The sequence below is a fragment of the Leptosomus discolor genome, chromosome 15 (genome assembly GCF_034619465.1).
Source record: "Leptosomus discolor isolate bLepDis1 chromosome 15, bLepDis1.hap2, whole genome shotgun sequence".
Lineage (NCBI taxonomy): Eukaryota > Metazoa > Chordata > Aves > Leptosomiformes > Leptosomidae > Leptosomus > Leptosomus discolor.
Genome location: NC_141405.1, coordinates 5,377,067 through 5,398,418, shown reverse-complemented (window position 1 = coordinate 5,398,418; position 21,352 = coordinate 5,377,067). Strand labels below are relative to the sequence as shown.

The 21,352-nt window shown below is 64.8% G+C and overlaps 3 protein-coding genes across 4 annotated transcripts; all 3 read right to left on the bottom strand.

The window, feature by feature from the left end:
- Window positions 1-969: 969 nt before the first annotated feature.
- Window positions 970-7,123, bottom strand: SLC25A10 (solute carrier family 25 member 10). The gene is made up of 11 exons (XM_086473662.1): window positions 7,034-7,123; window positions 4,114-4,233; window positions 3,839-3,953; window positions 3,718-3,766; window positions 3,329-3,370; window positions 3,056-3,099; window positions 2,491-2,561; window positions 2,294-2,386; window positions 1,958-2,035; window positions 1,800-1,856; window positions 970-1,135 (listed from the first exon to the last, which is right to left on the bottom strand). Exons 1-11 carry the CDS (start codon window positions 7,121-7,123, stop codon window positions 1,034-1,036), a joined length of 861 nt encoding a protein of 286 aa, XP_086329788.1. The 3' UTR covers window positions 970-1,033.
- A 404-nt stretch (window positions 7,124-7,527) lies between these two features.
- MRPL12 (mitochondrial ribosomal protein L12) lies at window positions 7,528-11,149 on the bottom strand. The gene is made up of 4 exons (XM_086473435.1): window positions 10,895-11,149; window positions 10,717-10,797; window positions 10,439-10,570; window positions 7,528-7,853 (listed from the first exon to the last, which is right to left on the bottom strand). Exons 1-4 carry the CDS (start codon window positions 11,147-11,149, stop codon window positions 7,737-7,739), a joined length of 585 nt encoding a protein of 194 aa, XP_086329561.1. The 3' UTR covers window positions 7,528-7,736.
- A 565-nt stretch (window positions 11,150-11,714) lies between these two features.
- On the bottom strand, window positions 11,715-21,325 carry HGS (hepatocyte growth factor-regulated tyrosine kinase substrate). 2 transcript variants are annotated; one of them, XM_086473434.1, is made up of 21 exons: window positions 21,289-21,325; window positions 20,821-20,905; window positions 20,348-20,423; window positions 19,808-19,900; window positions 17,687-17,810; window positions 16,667-16,719; window positions 16,085-16,153; window positions 15,757-15,881; window positions 15,457-15,535; window positions 15,271-15,369; window positions 14,835-14,930; window positions 14,423-14,461; window positions 14,195-14,338; window positions 13,836-14,049; window positions 13,491-13,663; window positions 13,202-13,342; window positions 12,945-13,122; window positions 12,732-12,865; window positions 12,335-12,451; window positions 12,078-12,173; window positions 11,715-12,001 (listed from the first exon to the last, which is right to left on the bottom strand). In XM_086473434.1, exons 1-21 carry the CDS (start codon window positions 21,323-21,325, stop codon window positions 11,873-11,875), a joined length of 2,301 nt encoding a protein of 766 aa, XP_086329560.1. In that variant the 3' UTR covers window positions 11,715-11,872. The 2 variants fall into 2 exon arrangements, with proteins under 2 accessions (XP_086329560.1, XP_086329559.1); XM_086473433.1 differs by having other exon boundaries at window positions 13,836-14,046; window positions 15,271-15,535.
- Window positions 21,326-21,352: the final 27 nt, after the last annotated feature.

Below are 21,352 nucleotides of genomic sequence, written 5' to 3'. Positions count from 1 at the left end.
AAAGCACCACACCAGGCCCTGTGCTTGTTCCACTGTTTATTATATATTCAGGTCACAGATATTCCAGTTCTTTGATCCCTCGGGGCCACCACGCGCAGGGGTGCACACGGCAGAGGGGCTGGTGCCTGCAGCCCCCGCACGCAGGGTGGTGCAGGGGGAGGGGGTCGAGGGCGTGAGGCCACAGAGCGGTGCTGGACGGATGCCCCCACGCGAGGCCGGGTCTGGTGGAGGGTGAGCAAGCACCGTGGGAGGGCACAGCAGGTGAGAAGGGCTCCAGCCCTTGCCTGGCTGGTGGGGCAGGGGGTCCGAGCAGCTGCCCCTCAGCCAAGGGCTCCGCTCTCCATCATCATTGGTATGAGGCGCAATCCCTGAAGAGCCCAGCAGCCATTGGGCGCTGGGGAGTTTTGGCCAAGCAGAAGCAGGGGGTGTGGGGAGGCCGGGAAGCAGAGCGGGGTGCCAGGTGGCACTGGGGTCAGCAGAGGAGCACGTGGGGCCAGAGGCACTAAGGGAGGAGGGGGCCACACTGTGCTAAACCTGCACTTCCCCTTGCTGCTTGCAGGAGAGGCTGGGGGTGAGCCAGCCCCGAGCCCCACTGCCCCCACCACAGGCCCCACCACAGCATGGTCACTGGCCCCCAGCCCCATAGGCTCTGTGACCAGGCACAGAGCCGGAGGCTGGGTCCCCCATCCTCCCCAGGACAGCACAGTCCTGCTCCGGGAGGCGCTAAGGGACAGGGCTGAGGGGGAAAGGGCAGAACTTGTGGCCAGTTGGGAAAAAAAACCCCAAACCAACAGTGCAGAGGGGAGAAGAGGCCCAAGACTATCCCCGAGGTAACGGAGATGCTGAGAATGGGGGTGAGAGAAGAAAGGAGAGTCTGGGACTGGCTGACCACAGGCACTGGCAAGGCACAGGAGTGGGGACGAGGGGCAGGGGGAGCGGGGCTGGCCCCAGACAGCAGAGAGGGGTTCTGGGATCTCAGTAGGGACCCGCATGCTCACCCCCCTGGGGCGAGGGTGGGTCCCATCCCTCCTACTCAGGTGACCACTTTGATCCCAAAATATTTACGTAGCTGCTCCAGGAAGACAAAGGTGAGGACGGTGTGAGGAACGAGCCGGATGGCAGCAGGAACGAAGCCCTGGAAGGGGACAGTGAGAACAGGGAGAGTCAGCGTGTGCCTGGCCCTGGGCTTCCCCATCAGGGCTACGGGCGCCCAACGCGTGGGGAGCAGCACGAGCTGGCAAGCAGGGCGGAGCGGCTGGCTGGGCACGCAGCACGAGCTCCGCGGAGCTGGGGCCTCGGTGGCAGGCAGAGACTGCCACAACGGCGAGGGAGGCACCGCAGCCATTCCTGTGCACACAGATCTTGGCAGCATGCATCAGCCCCTCTGCCTCCAAAGACATCAGTGCCGGCATCACCACTACATAGACAAAATCTCGGCAGAAGCCCGGGTCAGATCCCACAGCCCCCAGCTCAGAAGGGGGCTGGATGCTGCCTGGGGAAGATGAGCAGACAGGCTGTAACAGGGAAAATGCCTGACTGGCAGCATCTGGAAGAGATCTTGGGTTTGAAACCCCTTTTCAGGGGCCCTCCCAGGAGTGAGACCGAACACATGGGTGACTGCACCAAGCCCAGGCACGTAGGGCCCAAGAGCTGGCCAGTAACATCCAGCGAGAGCTGGAGCACCACTGCCCGCACCTGCGTTCCCAGGACCGTTCTGGACCGTAACCTCTGCTCCCAGCCCGGCCTAGTCTGGCCACCTCCACCCCACCAGCCCAGCCCACGCACGCCCAGCTAGGTACCTTGTAGAAGGCGAGGGGGCCGAGCTTGGCAGTTTCCATGGCACAGTGGGTAACACCCTGGAGCAAGAGGGAGAGAGATGAGGTGGCACTGGGAGGCAGAGGCCGGCGCAAAGGGCATGGGACCAGCAGCAGCAAGGTGGGCAGGAGGGGCTCCTCACCCGGTACTCGCCCTGGGAGTTCATGAGGCGGGTCTTGAGCACGTCCAGGGGCTGGCACAGGAATGTGGCACATCCTCCCTGGGGAGAGCCAGCGGGGGTCAGCAGCGCCGGCTCACGGAGGAGACCCAGGTGCCAGCAACCGCCACAGGCACTGGAGAGACCCAGAGCCCTGCCTGGGCCCAAGGCCAGGCCGGGAGCCCCACAGGAGCCTCTGTGCCCAGCCCTGCTTCGTCAGAGTGCCGAGAGGCAGCCCTGGCAGCCCCAGGCTGGGGTCCTGAGCCCGGCTGCAGGCAAACCAGATCCCAGTGCACCCTCCCTGCACCCAGCCCTGCTCACAGCGATGAAGCTGGCCAGGAAGTGAGTGAAGATGTTGTCTGACAGCAACCCAGTCGTGAGCACCAGCTGCTTGGCCTGGTCATAACAGGAGAGCTGCAGAGACACAGCGTATTAGTGATGTGTCCCCCCTCGTCACCACGCCAGGGATGACCCCTGTCCCCACCCCGGGCACCTACTGCCCAGCGGAGCTGTCCTACCTGTCCAACAGTGACAAGGGCCCCTCGGCTGGATGCCATTGTAGCTCCCGAGAAGAGTTTCTTCAAGCCCTCTGTGGGCAGACAGACTGGGATCAGCACAGTCCTGGGACATCACCCACACTCCCTTCCCCCCGGAGCCTCCTTCCCTGCCCGGTCCCTGTCCCAGACTCCTCCTGCAGCAGTGCTTAAGGCGCACAACAGCAAACACGCTGCAGGGAAGGAGAATCCTTCGAAACAGCCCTACCTCCTCCCCGCTGCCGTTCGTGCCCCTTCCCACCTGCTTCGCCCTCTTGTGCTTTTTCACAGCTGCTCCGGCAGGTCCCTTTCTCGCTGGAGCACGGCCAAGGCTGCCGCCCTGCCCGGCCCCTGCCCCTGCCCCACCAGAGGTCGCGGAGGTGCCGGGCCCTGCCGGACCCCCTGCTCCCCGGCCACTCTCCGTCCCCTCTCCCCACCCCGGCCGAGCGGGCACCGCGGCAGCTCCCCGGGCCCGCTCCTGCCACGGCTTCCAGGTGTCAGCCGGGACACCCCGGGCGGGCTCCCCCCGCCCCGGCTGGCACGGCCTCACCTTCCCGGAGGACGCGGTACATGCCGTCCAGGGCATGGGAATAGCTGGAAGGAGCGAGAGGGGAAGGCGTCAGGGTCGGAGGGCTCCCCGGCACCCCCGAGCGGGCGGCTGCAGCTCCCGCCGCCGCGGCCACGGTCCCGGTCCCAGTCCCGCCGCCCCCGGGCACGGCGCTGCACGGCCGGTGCGGTGCTGCCCCCCGGCGGCCACACGGAGCCCCGGCCCGCCTCCCCGCTGCCCCGGCCCCCTCCGACGCCCCCCCGGCCCCCCACTCACTTGCGGCGCAGGGCGGGCGGCTGCTTCATGTCGTTCTGCATCCTGCAAGGCGGAGCACCGCGGGGTGAGGCGGGGGCCGGGGCTCCGCCACCCCCCCCAGCACCGGGGGCCTGGGGCAAGCCCGGCCCTGCTCGGGGCGGCGGGCAGAGCCCCGGCAGACGGACCGCGCCGCCTGTTTGCGAGGGGACAAGGGAGCTACCGCAGCCCCCCACCCCCCGAGGGCCGAGCAGGGGGCCGCGACCGGGACGGAACAGTTCTGGGGCACGGAGCTCGCCACCGGGACCGGGCCACTAGCCACAGGGCAGCTGGTGAGGAGAGGGGGCAGGAGCACGGGCAGCGCCCCACCACCCCGACTGCTGCCGCACGCCGCGGACGCCGGCAGAACTGACCTGACGTTCACCATGTCTGCGGGGGTCCCCACGAACCCACCAGTGAAACCTGGGGCCAAAGAAGAGCTGGGGTCAGGGGGCTCCTCCAGCCCGAGGCTGAGGGACCCTCTCCCTCACTCACCTCCCACTGCACCCAGCAGCACTTTCTGGTAGAAGGGGGGAGGCCCCTGGCTGCCCTGGCCCAAGCGGTCCCTCGCGGTCTCGTAGATGGCAAAGCGGGTCAAGGAATACGTCATCTGGAGCAGGGGGAGAACGAGCCGTCGTGCCCTGCTGGGTGCCTGTCCCCCCGGCCCCGCGGCGCTGGGCAGCCTGTCAGCTCCAGCCCCGGTGCCAACCGGGATGGCAGCGCCGCGCCGCAGGAGCCCCGTGCCGGCCTCAGGGGACGGTGGCACTCACCTGCCGGCACAGCGAGGCGCTGAGCCCGTTGTAGAGAGCCAGGAAGCCGTCAGTGCGGATCACACGCATCGCCATCCCCATCATCCGCATCTTCACCTCCTGCTGCGTCTGCAGGTGGACCTGGGGCAGAGCCCATCAGCGTCACCGCGCCAGCCCACCGCCGGGCAGAATGGCAGAGCACAGGGCAGCGGACGGCCACCCCAAGCACTCGTCAGGGCGACTCGGTAGCACTCGCACAGGACCTTCCGCCCAAACAGCGACAGCTCTGGGCTCCCCACGCCCAGGCAGTACTTGGAAACTGGCCCAGCCCAGCATGCGGGTGGCGGAGGCTGGCAGGGGAAGGGGGAGCGCCGAGGTACCTGCCCGCAGTCCCTCCCAGGCGCCTGCCCAGCTCAGTGGCCTCAGCGGCACGCCCTGAGACAAAATGGCAGTGCCTGCTCCTCCAGGAAAGGCCCTGGGCCACGTCGGGGCAGGGAGGATCCAGAAGCACGTGAGTGAGCAGGCAACCAGCACGGGTTTGCTCGGAGGCAGCGCAACAGGGCCGGTGAATTCGTGACCTCCTGCTGCCCTACACCCCGGTCACGCGAGGCCTCCAGGAGTAACTTCCCCTCCTCCCCAGCCACAGGAATGGCAGAGGCAGGAAGACATCCCCGCGGCCCCGCTCCCCAGCTCTGAATCGCTCCCCTCCCCGCCCGCAGCAGCCCAACGCTTCCCACCGTCACCGGTGGACGCGGCAGTGGGACTGCGGGGGCTGGCCGGGATGGAGAAGCCATGTCAGCCGGTGCTGGAGCATGTTCTGAGCACACCAACCGGGCCCCTGCTGCGAAGACCACGTGTGGGTCAAAGGCCCCAGGAGATAAAACTGAAGAGAGCAAAGGGCCGCTGGCGGACAACCAGGTCTGGCCCCCGTTACAGCGGCCCCGGCATGGCCGGGGCGTGGGACAGCATGGGACAGCAGCGGGACGCTGGGAGAGCAGCGGCAGGGGTGCAAGGAAGGGGCTGCCTTCAAGCCCAGTGGGTGGATTTCAGACGTCAGGGACCAGAGCTCATGGTGTGCCGGGGAGCTGGGTGAGCGGCCACAGGAGGGACCGGGAGGGCAGGGAGGAGCTGGCCAGCCCTGCGGTCACCCCGTGGGCGGCCAGTGCCTGCGCAGAGCCGGCTCGGGGGTTCTGGAGCATCATCCAGCCGGGGCCAAGGTCCAGTGCTCCGGCAAAGCGCCCTTGGCCCCCTGCCCTGCCACATCCTGAGGCCTCTCGAGCCTCCCCACACCTGGCACCAGCCCCGGCTGCAGGGCAGCTCTGGGCCAAAGGCAGGTCCGTGTTCAACGTTCCGGTGTGAACCCTCCGGCAAGACCAGCTGGCCAGCCCGGGCTGCTCACGGCCGCAGGAGCTACGCATCCGCAGGGGACAGCGTGGGGGGATGCAGCCCAAAAGTCACACCCGTCACGCTGGCTCAGAGGCAGACCCAGAGGCACGTGCCAGCCTAATTCCCCTTCTTAGCGCCTTGCCAGGGCACCGTATGCGAGCCCCCGCGGGCTGCCAGCCACCTCCGCCGGGCAGACGGGGCCAGCCGGGCACGGCAACAGGCCGAGCGCCGGGGAGGCACATCCCTCTGCCAGCGCTGGCTCCTCTCCTGGGGCTGTGCCCGGCACCTCTTCCCCTCTCTCTGTGAGGGGGGGTGGGAAGGGGCTGCCTGTCCTGAGCCTCGCCCACGGGCACGGCAGGCCCTAGCCTGGGCTCGCTCTCCCGCTCCCCCTCTGCAGCCCGCCCGGCTGCCAGGCTCGCTGCCGCTTGGCCGCCACACAAAGCTCGGGGCAGCGCTGGCACTCGCCCCGTCCATGGGTGCTGGCAGCGCCGGGCTGCGCGCGGCGCTCTTTGTGCGGGAGCGGGGATGCCAGGCTGTCCGTGGCGCCTAGGTGACATCTTGGCCCGGGGACGCAGAGCCCAGTGGGCCTGTGTCCAACACCGCGGGCCCTGGAGCCACCGCCGTGCCTCACACAGGTGCCTGGGCAGGGCTGGCCGGGGTGCCTTTCACAGCCCCTGCACCCCACAGCCCCCCTGGGCTGGCACCCTGAGCTCCCCAGAGCCCTCAGCCCCACGTCTGTCCCCCCGCACACCTGCCCCTGAGCTAAGCCTGTGTCCCCTTGGCTCTGTCCCTGTACCCTCCTGACCCTGTCCCCTCACTACTGCGTCCCCAGGCCAAACAGCCGTGTGTGTGTGTGTGTGTGTGTGTGTGTGTGTGTGTGTGCGCGCGCGCGTCCTGCCGTCTCGCTGTGACCCACAGCCACCCAGCCGACTCTGTCCCCTCACCGCCGTCCCTGTGACCCTGTCCCCTCACCTCCATGTCCCTGTGCCCCGCAGTCGCCCCCCCCCCTCCGACCTCGTCCCCTCACTACCATGTCCCCCCGGCCCCACAGCCGCCACACCCCCCCGGCTCTATCCCCTCACCACCATGTCCCCGTGCCCCACAGCCACCCCTCTCCTCGACCCTATCCCCTCACTGCCACGTCCCCAAGCCCCACAGCTGTGTGTCGCCGTGTCCCCCCGCCGTGACCCGCAGCCGCCCCCCCCCCCATGTCCCTCCTCGCCACCATGCCCCCGTGCCCCACAGCCGCCCCCCTCCTCGACCCTATCCCCTCACCGCCGTGCCCCCCCCCCCCCCCCCCAGCCCGGTACCCAGGGCCGCGTCCCCGCACTCTCACTCCCCTCACAGCCCCCAACCGGCCCCTCACACCCCCGCCCCCAAACCGCGGCAGCCATTCTCCGGCCCCTCAGAGCCTTTCCCCGACCCCCCCAGCCGCCAACCGGCCCCTCACAACACCCCCCGCCCCCCAGCCGGTTCCCGACCCCCCCCAGCCGCTCCCCAACCCTTCCCAGCCGCCCCCCAACCCCTCCCAACCCCGTCCCGCACCCCCCCTCACCTTGAGCAGGTCCAGCGGGTGGGTGCAGCAGGCGGCGCCGCACGAAGCGAGGCCGCCAAAGTACCAGCGCGAAACGCGCCGCTCCGCCATCGGCGCCGCTCCGCGCTAAGCCACGCCCCTCCTCACCAGCAAAGCCACGCCCCCCAGCAACAAGCCACGCCCTTTCCTCACGGTACCGGGGCGCGGCAATGCGGGGGGTGGGGGGGTGTGTGTGTAACACCGGGGCCGCCTTTACGAGCCCGGGGCCGTCGCGGCAGCTCCTCCGGGCTCCGGTTCCCACCCCCCCAACCCTTAAGGCGTTATTAATTAGCAGTGAATAATCAACGGAGGGGTGAGGGGGGTGAGCCATCCCGTTCAGGATGCCGGTCAAAAAGCAGCTGGGGGGGGAAGGGAGCGGGGAGAGGCAGCACCGGGTACACACGTGGAGCTGCTGGCGGAACAAGGAGGATTTTTTGGAGAGATGAACCCAAAAAAAGGGATTTTGTTGTTGGTGGTGGTTTTTTATGTTTACAAAGGTCGAGTTCACCGCGATGAACCAGACAGCACCCCTGCCAAACCGTACAGTGCTCTTGCACGGGGTCGCTTCACAAGAGTGTTCCCACCGCGCACCCAGGGGCGACATCTCGCACTTGGAAAAGTCCGGGCCCCGGCTCAGCCCGGGGAGGCTGCCCTTGCGTCAGTCCCTCCGTGGACCAGAGCCAGCCTACTCCAGAACCACAGTCCCTCCTGCTGCCTCCAGCGCAGCTTTGATCTTCTCTGCTTCCTCCTTGGAGGCGTTCGCCTTGATCTCCTGCGGAAGGGACTCCACCAGCTTCTTGGCCTGCGGGAGGGACAAAGGACACAGACTCGCCAACGGGCTCTCGCTAACCGGATTAACGGCGAGCCTGACTGCCGCGGGGAAGCTTGCCGGCTGCGCTAAAACTCAAGGCTTTCACTCCCAACTACAGCCCGTCCTGCCAGCAGACACCCAAACCTGACTGCCACAACGGCACATCCGCTGTGGCCCTGGATAGACCTTTTCCAGTGAGGAATCGCCCGTAAATTCCTCCTGCCGCAGGCATGGCGCTCCCAGAGGCGCAGCCCCAGTCTGGGAAAGTGTCTGGGACGCAGGTGGAGCCGCTGCGCCGTCACCTGCCATGGCAGCGACCGGCCTGCGCTGGGCCGACGTTTCCCAGGGCGAAAGTTCTGGTTCACGTGTTTCTGCCAGCGGGGAGGAGAGGCTGCCGCAGGGTTTGGGCACAGCTGTGCAGAAACCCATTGAACTAGTGAAAGAGTTCCGGTACGATCACACAATCTTGGCATTTTCAGGACCTTTTACGCAAAACTTTTGGTGCTACAGGGCACCGCAGTGTTTAAGGCGAGGTGCAAAGCCGCTGAACGGGTTTAAAGGGGCTGCCTGCAGCACTGCTGCCCGGAAAGGGACGGCAGCCCGGGAGCACAGGCCCCTGCTCCCACACCGAGCGGCAGCAGTGGAGCCATTCAGCTCCCCAGGGAGGCTCCTGGGGCACAGAGCCGCTGCCAGCTCTGCCGTGCGGTGCCGCAGGCACTCAGCACCCACAGACCGGCCGCTGTGACAGGAGGTTTTGTGGCTTCAGCTCATGCTGGGCGCGGCGACGGCGTATCCGCGGTGGCAGAAAGTGCTTTTTTCCCCACTAGGGAGCAGAAGGTGCTGCTGTGCCAGCAGGAGCCCAGGACAGCATCCAGAAAGGAGTCCGTTCTGGCCAGCTGAGATGAGGCCAGGCAACACGATCAGGGTTGTTCCTTTGAGGTCCTCGCTCAGCAAAGCTTCACTTCAGCTCTGAAGCAGCCCTGGCCAAAGGCAGCGGCTGTTCAGAGCTCCCAGGAGCAGGAGGAGCACGGCCCGAGACGGACCTGCAGAGGGGCGGCCGTGGGGCAGAGGCCACGCATTCCCAACGCCAGCCGAGCATACAAGAACACCGGCCCAGGACAGGCTGACAAGGCACCTGCCTCATGGCACTGCGGCAGCTGCGGCACTGCGGCAGCTGCAGCACTGCCGTGTCCAGGTCGCCCCAGCCCCAGCTGCGCTCCCTTCCAGCTCACCGACAGCCCCGCTGGCCAGGAGCAGGTTCCCTGCCAACCTCGTTAAAATTGCCCCAGAAGGGGGCAATAAAATTGACCCTAGACAGGCATCAGCTGTGCTTTGGGCAGAGCCTCTGCAGCAGCACCAGCCTGCAGCAGCAGCTCGTTTTGTGCACGTGTGTTCTAACTGCGACACCAGGCCGGTCAGTCACACCTGACAAAGTTTTACCTGCAAAAACCTGCATCTACCAACCTGGCCACTGCATCGGACTGTAACCAGCTTGGTCAGCAGGTTCCTCGTGCTAAGCCAAGTTGATTTAGCATTAGCTCTCCAGACAGCTTTTAACTATCTGCTGATCGTGTCTGTCACAGGGTTTTGGTATTTTAATGTTTGCTTGGGACCAATAACGGGTAAACAGCCGCCAGACTAACCAAGCCGACAGTTAATTAGCCCAGTGGGCCAACGAAACTCAGGTCTCTGCCACCGGGGCTTCTCTGTTACCGAATTGTTTGCTTTGCAATATACCAGTACAAACGGGTCAGAAGATTTTTTGCAAATCCTTCCGATATCCTGGGCTACAAACAAGAGCGCATTTTACAACGCTCAACATTTCTTCCTTGCAAACAGATAAACAGAGTGAGCGCTGCCACCACCCCCAAGACATGAAAGCATCGCTCAGGGGAGAACCCAAGCACGTTCAATGCTTCCGCAGCAGCCGCTGCATCACCCACTCTTTGTTCTGAGCCCACATCTCGGCTCAAGGGCACGAACTCAGGCCCTGCTCAGGACTGCGAAAGGCCCGTCCCCTCCGGGGGAAAAAGGAGGAGACATCACCTACAAAAAGAAGAGCCCTGAAAAGCACTGGGAGCACAGACTGCGTGATGTGTGAATTAGAGAACCTCATCTAAATTCAGAAATATATTAGCCTTGAAAAAGCCAAGGGGAAAGCGAGCCAAAGCCAGCTGCAGCGAGGAACCCTGGCTGCGCCCACGGTCTGCAGGAAAGCCCACAGCAGCTCTGACACTTGGAGCAGCTGAGCCTGGCACAGAAGACTTTGGGGTTTTTGCTCCAAGCCTCCTTCTTTGTCCCACTGCTTCTGCTCAGGGCTCACTCGCTGCCACGCAGCAGAGCTAGCAGGGAACAGCCTTCTCTAAAAACGCCAGACAGACAGACCCCTGCTCTACACCTCGTCCACATCTTTGCGCTGCAGCGCGCTCACAGGCAGCCTGTGCCCCTAACCACGGAAATCCAGGCTGCCTTCTGAACGGAGAACAGCAGCTGACGCTTGCAACGTGCTTCAGAACCCGACTGGGCTCGGGGACGCCACGGGGGGCGGCTGGAGCGTCGGGCAGCCCCTTCCTCACCTGCACGAGGTTCACTCCCGGCACGAAGTTCTTCACCTCCTTGATCAGCTTCACCTTGTCAGTAGCTTTCATCTCCGTCAGCCGGACAGTAAAGTGTGTTTTCTCTTTCTTGAGCGACACCTCCTTCTCCTCCTCCTCCTGGAAGCAGCCAGAGCTCGGTGAAGACACCCGGCCAGGCCCAGCGGCCGCCCTCCCCGCACCCCCCGCGTGGGGATCCGCGAGGCCGACACGGAGCCCCCGGGGCCCGACTCCCGACCCCACCCCGGAGGGACCGGTACCTGCGGAGCCGCCTGGGAGGGCAGAAGGGAGGCAGCCGCCGCCGCCGGCATCACCCCCACGTCCGGAATCTTCAGCGTCTCCTGCGGGAAGAGCAGCGGCACCGGCGGCCGGTGAGGCGGCGCACGCGGGCCGGACCGGGATGAGCCGCGCCGGGCCGGGCCGCCCCGCGGCACCCACCTTGAGGAGCGCGTTGAGGTCGGCCACCTCCAGCAGCGTCAGCCCCGCGATGTCCCGCACCAGCTGCCGCACCTTGGGCGAGTACTCCTTGCTGGCCGTGTCCAGCGGCGCCCCGGCCAGCGCCTCCGAGCGCCGGGCGCCGCCCGTGCCCAGCGCCCGCAGGCCGGCGGGGGGGGGCCCGGCCGCGGCCCAGCGCCAGGCGGGCGGCGGGCGGCGGGGCAGGCGCGGCGGCAGCGCGCGGGCGGCGGGCAGCATGGCGGCCGCAGAGGACACGGCGGCGCTCTGCCCCGCACTCGATGGTCTCGATGGTCCCGGCGGCCCCCGCGCCGCGCGCGCCTGCCGCTCTAGGCTCCGGCGCCTCGCCTCGATGGTGGGGCGGCGCTGGCGCTCTAGCCGCCGCGTCTCGCTGGCCCCGGTACGCCCCGGCCGCCGCCGCGGCGCCACCCCCAGCCCCCAGCACACCAGGCCGCAGCTCGTTCCGAACACTTTATTATCGCAGTTCGCGCTCGGTCTGCCCCGCGAGGAGCGAGTGGCCGTGCCGCGGGGAGGGGGACAGGCCCGGCCCGGCGAGGGGACCCGGGCGGGGAGGGGAGCGGGCGCTGGCGGGGAGCGGGGCTCGGCCGGGGCGGGACGGGGCGAAGCTGACGCCGGACAGCGACGGGGAGCGAGGCGGGGCCCGGCTGCGAGCGCTGCGGCCACCCCCCGCCCGGCCGGGCCACGGGCAGAGCTGCCGGCCGGCCACCCTCGGGCCGCGGGGTCAGAGCAGGGGCTCGGCGGGGCGGGGGGAGGCAGGAGAGCAGCCCGGGGTGCGGGGCGGGGGGGCTGCTCTCCTGCTGCCGGGCTCCAGAGCCGCCGGCGGGACCCCGCGGTCCCAGGTCCCCCAGGCCAAGGGCAGATGTGGGGTCAGAACAAGGAGCCGTAGCACAGAGGTGATTCCGGACGAAGAGTAGTGTTAGAGGGGACCCCCCACGCCCCCGGTCAGTCGAACGAGATGAGCTGGGCCTCTCCGCTGCCCTGGGGCAGCTGCGCAGGGGCGGGAGCCGGCGGGGGAGGCTGCTGCTGCTGCTGCTGCTGGGGGGGCCCTCCCGGCCCTCCGGCAGGTGCCATCTGCAAGAGGAGGCAGCTCCGTGAGCACAGGGCACCCTGCCGGGACCCCAGCCCGCCCGCGGCCAGCGGCACTCACCTGCTGGTAGAGGGGCTGCTGCCCGGGCAGGTAGGACTGCTGGGCTGGCAAGCTGCTCAGTGCGGCTTCCTGGCCCGGCAGGGCAGACATGAGGCCCTGGGGGAGCGAGGGGGTGGCTGTCAGAAGGGCTGGGGGATGCGCAGGGCAGAGGTGAGGCCTCCCCTTCCCCTGGCACAGGCAGCGCAGCCCCGAGGCTGCACAGGCTGCAGCCCACCCCTGCAGGGCCCAGGAAGGAGCCGGCTGGCAGGAGCGCTCACCTGCATGCCGTAGGGCTGGTAGCCCATGGAGACTGACTGGCTGCCCATGTAGCCCATGGCACCCGACTGGGGGGCCTGGGAGATGGCCGGGATGCTCTGCGACTGCGAGGCTGCGCTCTGCGGAGGAGGAGAGGCTGGTCAGCAGCGCTGCAGCGATGGCTCATCTCAAACCAACCCCAGGACCAGCACCATTGTCCCTGCTCCGCTGGAACGAGGGTGTCTTCTTCCCTCTGCGCCGTGGGGAGCCCAGACCGGCTCCGACCCCGACCCTCTCCCAGTGAAAGCAGCAGCAGATCAGAGATCTGGGACCAGCCCTTCCTCCCTCCTGCTCGGAGATCCTGTTGCCGAGACGGGGTGAGTCGCACTAGCCCCGCACCCCGGCTCTGCCCTCACTTGCCTGGTAGCCCTGCGTTGGAGTGGGCTGGTAAGAGGAGTACGCCGGGGTGGTGGTGGGCACCGCCTGCCCCTGCTGAGCCGCCTGCCCACTGCCGGCCCCCGGCTGGTACATGTAGGCGTTCACCATGCTGGGATCTGGGACAGAGAGGGCAGAGGTTGGAGCAGCTGCGTGGCACTCAGCCTCTGCCCACGCGGGATCAGCCGGCCGACGTACCCGTCCCTGCGACGGGCATGGCACTGTACGGCCCCGTGCCGCCTTGTGCTGCCTGGTTCATGTAGACGCTGTGCATGGGAGAGCCCTCCACAGAACCGGCCGGGCTGAAGGTGGCAGGGAAGCTGGTGGGCCCAGAGGGCTGGTAGATCACCCCGCTGGCTGTTGGCATGGCCTGGAGCTGTTGAGGGAACAACAAACACGCTTTAGGCCACGTCCCCTGGGACCTGGCAGGAGGGTCTCTGGCCCAGCAGCCGTACTTGGGCATAGGGCAGCGAGAAGGCTGGCATCTGGGCTCTCATCTGGATGGTCTGCTTCTGCTGTTCCAGGCGCATCTGCCTCTCCTTCTCCTGCTCCTGCAGCCGCTGGATGGCCAACTGACGCTGCATCTCCAGGTACTCCTGTGGGAACACGGCTGTGACGGCTGGGAGCCGGGACACGGCAGCATCCCCTCCTGCCTAGGCAGCTGCCCCTGGGCTGGCCCACGGTGCAGGCAGCCCTGCTGGCTGACGCAGCCCCAGCCCCCCCTGGAAACGCCTCCCTGCTCACCTGCTTCTTCTGCCTCATGATCTCCAGCTTCTGAGCCAACTGGATTTGGCGCTGGCGCTCAGCCTCCTCTGCTGCACGGCGCAGCTTCTCCCGGTGCTCCTCCCGCAGCGCGTTCAGAGCCCCACGCGCATCCCGGATCTGGGCCAGTTTGTCCTGCAGGCCTTCGTAGTACACTGGGGCGGGAAGAGACGGCCTCAGGGACCCTCTCGGGGCAGAGTGCTCGCACCACCCTGCACCGGCTTCTCTCGGGAGAGGCTGTGCCACGGGCATGCCGAGCCCGGCGCTGGGGGAATCCCCGGCAATGCCCGCTCCTCCTCAGGCCCCCCGCCCACGGCTCCCACGTACGCCTGCGCTCGTCCAGCTGGTTGAGCAGCTCCAGCAGCTGGGGGTGCATGTTGTTGATGGACTGGAAGAGGGACAACACGGCGGAGTCGTTGGTGATGCTGCGGCCCCGCATGTGGTTGCTCTTCATGCGGTTGACAAACGTGGTGACTGCATTCTGCAGTGCTTTCAGGAACTGCTCGTGGTTCTCCTCAGACTCGCCGTTCTGGTACTGCTGCTGGAAGGAGAGGGCAGCCAGTCAGCCCCAACACTCCCGTGCTGAGAGCCAGCAGCAAGCAGGCAGAGCTGCGTGACTGAAGGAAGGAGTCGGGTGCTTCTCACCCCTCAGGAGCTGCCGGACACAGGTCTGGGCCCCCTCTTACCTCAACAACACCGAGCGGGGCGGGGTGGGCTTCCCCCGGCTGAGCAGTGGGCTCTGTGAGGGACAAAGGAGCTGATGGGGTGGGGCTCTTGCGAACCTCCTCTTGTTTCTTCTCCCAGTAGTTGCGGTTCAGGTACCGAGCCAGCTACCAGAAAGAGAAGGCAGGTGAGCACCGCAGCCCTGCTGGGAGCGAGCCTGCGCCGTGCAGCGGCAAGGCCTGGATCCTTACCTCTGGGTCAATGTCCTCAGCCAAGGGAGCAGAGGAATTCTGGAGAGAGACAGACAGGGTAAAAGCAGTTCTAAGAAACCAGAGACCCGCTGCCCCCACACAGATGCCCTGCTCGGACCCGGCCATGCACAGCCACAGTGCTAGAGCACCAGCAGGAGACTGAAAGGGAAGACCCGTCTCCTTCAGCCAGACACACATTGCAGCTGTGGGAAGCAGCGGAGGCACCCAAGTGCCAACGGAGCACAGACCTTCTTGCTGAAAATGCAGCAGGACTGTGAAAGAGCAAGGGACTGAACGGGGCAAATCCCTCCTCTCAGAACAGGGACTGAATCTGACCCAAGCGGGGTAGGCGTGAGCTAGGGAAGAGGCCTGGGTCCAGCCACGTCACGTTCAGGGGCTCCCGTGAACCTACCACGGGTGGGGAATAGAGCGTGCTGACCGGGGGAGCCGATGACGTGACGGGGGTGGGCTCAGCCTTCGGGTACATGGAGTAGGTTGTTTTCTGCCTCTGCAAAAGAGAAAAGAAAGAGTCAACTCGGGGACTGTCCAGGCTCCTCCAAACCAGTCAGTCAGCAACACACTGGGCACGCTGAGCGGGCGATCCTCTTAGCGACGGCCACGCGGGGCCAGCAGACCCAGCCTCACGCTTCGAGCGGTTCCCGCAGGCCAGCGTGCCCAGGGCTTGCAGCTGGGGCACAGCCCGCTTCCCACACACCACGCGCCTCTCGTTCCACAGCCCTGCGACTCGCTCACGCCAGGGCGTGCCTAGAGATTTGCGACCGCCCAGCTAGGGGCACATCTGGGCTGTACAGCCACCACCACTCCCGGGTGCCAGGCAGGGCACAAACCATCCTCTCCTTCTCCTCGGCCTCTGACTGAGACAAGGCAATAGCTAGCTGGAGCTCTTCCTCCTCTTGCAGGGCCGTCTCGTCACGCTTTGGAGGCAGCTGCAAGCAGAAAGATGAGGAAGTGATCAGTAAAGGGATCAAGAAGCAGGTCAGGATCACTAGATCACCTACAGGGCAGCCACTCACCTGGGACTGCTGGGAGAGGGGGCTGGTCAGGTACTCGGGGGGCAGTTCGGAGGTGCCAGCAGCTTTACCCTCAGCTTTCCTGTAGTCAGAAAGAGGCAACAGCGCAGCCTGAACGCTCCTTCCTCTGTGCTGGAGCCCCAGCTCTGCCCAACGCCACATCTGTAAACCCCGTGCCCAGCCCAGCCCGCACAGCTTGGGAAACCCTCGCTCCGCTCTGCAGAAAGGGGGCCCCATGCCAAGCTTCTCCCCTCACAGTCCCAGCTGTTGCAGGCAAAGAAACACACCACAAAGGGTACTGACTTGTTGAGATGCTCGTAGCAGGGCTCGCAGACTCTCACTTCCTTCTCAATCCCGAACTTGGGGATAGTGGAATACTTGGAGGAGCATTTGCCACAGAAGATCTGCCCGCAGGCCCTGCAATGGTGCTGCAAAGGATCGGAGACATCAGTGCCGTAGCAAGACACCCCACCGTGAGACAACATCACTCAGACACTCCTGGCACTTCCCTGACAGTGGCCAGGGATCGTGGTCTGGCCCCGACACGCTTCCATGCAGGCTCAGGGAGTCCTGCAAGTCCCAGGGGGCCGTGCAGGACCAGGGAACCCAGAGGGGCAGGAGCGACACCCACCTTCCGTGTCACAACACCAAACTGCACTCGACATCTGTGACACTCCTCAGCATCGACCCAGTCTGGAGCCTGTCAGGGTTAAGGAAAATTGCATAAGGAGGGGAGGAGGGCCCGAGGGGAAGCGTCCCCACCAAGCCTTTCTTGAGCCTTTCGGGAGCTCCTACAGCTGACCAGGGCGCTCTCATGAATGGGGGAGACTGGAAGCATTTGCAGCTCCACAGGAAACGTTAATCCCCAGGAGTTATCTCCTCTCGTGTTCCTAGACACTGCGATGCCTCCCAGGCAGCAGGAGATTTTCTAGGAACGTGTCTGCACAGCAATCGCTTTAGCAATGCCCTCCTGCCCCGTTCAGAGCGCCGTGCTGCTGGATGCCACCGAGTAGGTGAGACTAACTCCCTGTCCTGGTTGATTCTCCCCTCCGCCTGGTAGTTTTAGGTTAAAGTGCTGTACAGCATCTGGGACTGCCTGCCTGACAGCTGGGAGCAGCCTCTGACCTGCAGGAAAGGGAGGAATGCAAGAACTGCAGGGGAGAGGAGAGGCCTGTCCTGCAGCGCCAACTCCCCCCCCAGCAGCAGCACTCACCCGTTCTGCAGCGAACATGGCATCGCTCTCCTTGAACTCCGGGAACACGTGACCTGCAGGAGAAGCGACGGCGTCGTGAAAGGGCTCCTCTGGCGCAGGGAGGCCGTGCTGCCTCACGCCACGCGTCCCAGGCACACGCGTCCGGCCCGGCCCAGCTCAGTGCACCTGCCTCGGCCGTCCTCTCGGCCTGACACAACCAACAGCCACCTTCTTCCCGCAGGAGGCCCGAGCACGACGCTCACACAGCACATGCTGCTGCCTGCAGGGCACGGGGCTCTCAGCCATGCTCTGGAGCGCACAGGACCGTCCCCTGTGGGTTCCCTCACACACCTCTAAGGGACACGGGGGCCCTCTGAGTAAGGCTCTTTCCTCAAGACCTTGAACTCGGCACAGGGGGAAAAAAAGCCCACTGCAAGGGCAGGCAGGGCTTTGAGTGTCACCCCTTGACTGGCAAGAGTGTGGCAACGCTGGCTTGGCAGGGGACCGGGACTCCAGGCTTTGCCACTGCCCGTGGAGGTTGTGGTGCATGGAGAGGCAGAGACAGCAGCATGTCCCTTCCCTCGCAGGGAATGCTGCCACCCCCCCAAAAGGGACAGTGCCCCACTGATGCTCTGTCAGAAAGCGGAGTGCGGCCCCATCCTGGCAGCACTGATAAAAGCCGGGGAGGAAGGAACCGCCCCACTGTAAATCCCAGAGGACACCCCGATTTGCTGCCGGTTTCCCCAAGAACATTCACAGCTCCTGCTTTTCAGGTCTCACTGCCAACCCTCAGCTGCTACCTGGGCTGGAGGCCCAGAGCAAGGCAGCCCCTGGTCCTGGGACGACAGGGCTGTCCTCTCTGTAGAGGGGCTCAGTCGCTCCAAGAGGCTCATTAGGTACCAAGAAAAAGCTCAGTACTGCAAGTCCAGATTTTGCTCACAGCAGGCAGGGTCCTGACACCCATTCCTTCTCCTGCAAGGCTCCTCCAGAGCAGAGCTGCTTGGCCAGCTGTCCACCCACCTCTGCCTACAGAGTCCTCACCTTCGACCTTCATTATCTGGTAGGTGTCCTGCACCACCTTGTACTTGGGCTCGTTGCGGAAGGCATGAGCCCAGGCCTGGATAAGGTACAGGATCTTACTGCGGACACTTGTCTCCACTTGCCTCTGCACAGAAAGGGAGGAGGAAAAAAAAAAAACAAAACAACACACCCTGAGAAAGAGGCCCTGAAACCCAAAGGATGGTGTGAATCCCTCAGAAGAGAAGCCAAAAACACCATTCAGGGAAAGAGAGACACTAGGGTACTTCTGCCAGGTAAGAGCTGTCAGAAAGCTGCAACAGGGACAATTCACAGCAAGGACTACGTACTGCTTCAGCTTCCCCACTTCCCCCCTCCAGCATAAACAAGAAAACATCCTTCAGAGCAGCCCAGACCAACTTGGAACGGGGTGCGGTCACGATGCTGTGAGCGGACGCCCACAGAGCCTCGTGCAGCCGCTCCCTGGGGCCGGCAGCAGCACCGGCCTGCCCAGCATCGCACTCGCTCCCCCAAGGGGTGCTCCTCCCGCACTCGGAACACTGCCGGACCTGCAGCCACCCAGCAGGGCAGAGCACGACCCGCCTCACCCCAGCGCTGACGGGGCACCACCAGCTCCCAGCTGGAGGGCGGCAGTGCCAGTCTGTCAGCACCTCCGCCCTGAGCCTCCTGCCCAGGAGCACCCAAAGCTGCCGTGGCCGTGATGCAGCCAGGACAGCTGGGCAGCCTGCCCTTTGGAGGCAGGGGTGGTTGTATCACAGCTCAAGGAGCCGGGGGAAACTTGGCGAGCCTGTTCCTGTCCCAGCCAGCCGCCGGTGCAGCCCTGTCATCAGCTGACTGAGCCATCACGCCTTCACATGACCGGCTGCTTCGGCAATCCCCCAGCCAGCGGAGGAGCGTTGTCAAGCTGCGATTTCAGCCAAGAGCTCGGCCCACTCAGCATGACTTACTGACAATTCCTGGAGCTCCAAACTTCTACAAGATTTGGCAAACTCCTGCATTCCATGCATGTCATGGCCCTGAACCTCATCACAACTAAGACCATTTTACAGCACTGAGCACTCACTAGCAGCAAAGTTCCACATGTAGGACGAGAACGGGCCTGCAGCAGTCACGAAACTACTGAGGCAGACAAGGACCAGACAGATCCACAACAGCTCTTGACCTGAGCTGATCTCCTCAGTGCTCGGAGTGGACGTGCCACTCGCCTGGCCATCGTGCCGTGGCCGTGTTTGTATCTCAGCAGGAGATCCTGGTGGAGGCTGAGTCAGCCCTCGCAGGAAGGTGACAGGAGAGGGACACCCTGCTACGGTGTGTGAGGTGACGGGACTCGCACAGCTCATGCACCAGATATCCAGGTCACCCGGCCGTCCTTTTCTGGCAGAAGATGGAGGCTGTAAGGAAGGAACAGCAGCACTCCCTGCAAGCTCTCGTCTGGGTGTTGCTGTTCTGGGGCTGGGAGCTGGAGACAGGAGTTCCCATTTCCACTTCACCTGGGGAAGTCTCCAGTCCGAGGACGCACAGAGCTCCTGCAGGCATCACGTTGTAACAAACCAGCAAGCGGCAGCTTGGGACCACGGCTTGTCAGCGACAACAGCCAGGCCAACATCCTGCAAAGCTCCTCAAGTGATTCCACAGGCCAACGAAATGGCCTCGTTAGAGAGGAAGCTTCTGCCAGTTTTCATCTTGCTGCTTTACCTCCCCCGTGCCTCATGCTGTACTACAGGAGGGAGCTCTCCTCGCCGCTGCTCAGGCAGGTCCTTGGTGCAACTGCCAGACCATCATCTCCATCCTCCCTTGCTGTCCCAAGCCAAGCCAAGCACTGTACCCCGGAGCATTCACCATGGAACGGTCCAGCCTCGCAGCATGCTCCCACCCCACGTCACAATACAGCCAAACATCACCTCTGCTCTCACGACATCTCTCCCTGGCACACGCTCCCCAGATGCCCACCTCACCCCTTCACATCACGCAGTGCAGCTCGCTCTTTCCTGAGACACGTTCCTGAACACTTTCCCTTCTGTTCCATACACATAGGGAACAAAAGAGAGGACACACACATTTTCTCCTTCTGCTGCTTCTCTCACAAGCTCGTTCAAAACCAACAGTAAAATATGATACGTTTACCTTGAGTATTTCCTTCAGTTCCTCCATAGTCTGTTTATTGGCCACCTCATCATGGACTGTTTGGCCACAGTTTTTAACGACTGACTCCATGACCTGCAAGGGCAAAGGACAACATTAACCTGCCACCTCCTCCCTACTCTGCAGCCCAGGGGGAGTCCCAGCACAGGTTACAGGTGACTCCAAGCACTGAGTCACGTTAGGGCAGTGTCAGCCAGAGAAATCCACACCGCTGCGCCGGAGAGCGAGATACCCATCAGCTGCAGGGTGGCTTTTGTCCCTCTGCTATGTAGGGACAGACCCCCAGGGACAAAGTCTCCAGTTCCAGCTTTGCCCGCTCCTAACTCTGAGACAGAATTGAAGAACAAAACCCATGCTCCGCTGATCAGTTGCGACACCTCTGTGCTGGAGGCAAGAGGAGGCAAACCCCCCAGCGCCGGGCAGGGAACGCCGCACAGCCCAGGCGGCAGCTTATGAAGGGTGGGAAGTTGCCTGGCCTGGGGGCCGGGCCCCCGCAGTGCTCACGGTTTGGGCTGACGTTACCTCCAGCGCGTAAAGAGCCACGTGGGGATTCTTGTCATTGACTTTCTTCTTGATCGCGTTGACGGCGTATTTAGCTCTGGGTAAGGAGAGAAAGTGCATGTCCTCAGGTAACTGAGAGCCCAAGGGGACATCGCACCTGCTGCTGCCGACCCGCTAACCCCCACCCTAACACGAGGTCCAGTTAGCTCATGGTCCGAGCGATTCCCCCAAGCCAAACTGGACACAGAAGGAAAAAGGACATTCAAGCTTGAGTTTCTCTGAGGATTTCAGGCCAGCAGTAGCCTGCAGCTCCTGAGGTCAGGGAAGTACCTCAGCACACCAGGGCCCATGGTACTGCCCTTCCAACGCTTCTCTGGAAGGGGACAGCGAGACGTGAGCTACCACAGGCTGACAGGTCTGGGGCCCTCACACTTCACCTGGCGAAGACGAGGAGAGCTGCGATGCAGCACGCCTGAAAGCCGAACAGCACTTACTGGGTGTCTCCCTGACGGATCATGTCGCAGATCTGCAAGATGGATTCCCAGTCCGTCTCCAGCAGCAGCTGGCTCGTAGCCTTATCTGCAAGGAACGACCCCCTCAGGCCTCTTTGAGCAGTTCTGCCTATCCCGCCCCTGCGCCGCGACCGCCGATGCGTTGCCAGGAAAGCTCCCCCGGGCGCCGGCGATGCCCCACGCCCGAGCACTCGAGGATAAAAATCCCGATTTTTCCCGGAACGCGCCAGCTCTTCCCCTTCAGGCGCCCCAGGGCGCTCGGTAACCCCGGACCCGCCTGCTCGGCCGGCATCGAGCCTCGGCCCCGACCCCGGCAGCGCTGGGCCCGGCGGCGGCCCGGCGGCGGCCCAGCCCCGGCAGCCCCGGGCCCGGCCCCCGAGGCCGAGCGCTGCGGCCCCCGGCCCAGCTCCCGCCCCGCCCGCCGCGCCAAGGGGAGGCCGCAGCCGGTACCGAGGAGCCGCTCGAAGGTGCCGCCGCCGCGCCCCATGTTGTCCCCCCCGCCGCCGGCCTGCCC

What these genes read in the sequence shown, in the direction of transcription:
- HGS (XM_086473433.1), bottom strand. Translation starts at nt 21,325, where the DNA reads ATGGGGCGCGGCGGCGGCACCTTCGAGCGGCTCCTCG. An exon ending in CCAGATAATGAAGGTCGAAG is followed by an intron (nt 16,720 to 17,686) that starts GTGAGGACTCTG and finishes CTTCTCCTGCAG; the next exon opens with GTCACGTGTTCCCGGAGTTC. An exon ending in TGCTACGAGCATCTCAACAA is followed by an intron (nt 15,536 to 15,756) that starts GTCAGTACCCTT and finishes TTCTGACTACAG; the next exon opens with GAAAGCTGAGGGTAAAGCTG.
- SLC25A10 (XM_086473662.1), bottom strand. Translation starts at nt 7,123, where the DNA reads ATGGCGGAGCGGCGCGTTTCGCGCTGGTACTTTGGCGGCCTCGCTTCG. An exon ending in TCCTGGCCAGCTTCATCGCT is followed by an intron (nt 2,036 to 2,293) that starts GTGAGCAGGGCT and finishes GGCTCTCCCCAG; the next exon opens with GGAGGATGTGCCACATTCCT. An exon ending in ACTCCCAGGGCGAGTACCGG is followed by an intron (nt 1,857 to 1,957) that starts GTGAGGAGCCCC and finishes CTCTTGCTCCAG; the next exon opens with GGTGTTACCCACTGTGCCAT.
- MRPL12 (XM_086473435.1), bottom strand. Translation starts at nt 11,149, where the DNA reads ATGCTGCCCGCCGCCCGCGCGCTGCCGCCGCGCCTGCCCCGCCGCCCG. An exon ending in ACCTCAACGCGCTCCTCAAG is followed by an intron (nt 10,798 to 10,894) that starts GTGGGTGCCGCG and finishes CTCTTCCCGCAG; the next exon opens with GAGACGCTGAAGATTCCGGA. An exon ending in CGGGAGTGAACCTCGTGCAG is followed by an intron (nt 7,854 to 10,438) that starts GTGAGGAAGGGG and finishes TCCCTCCCGCAG; the next exon opens with GCCAAGAAGCTGGTGGAGTC.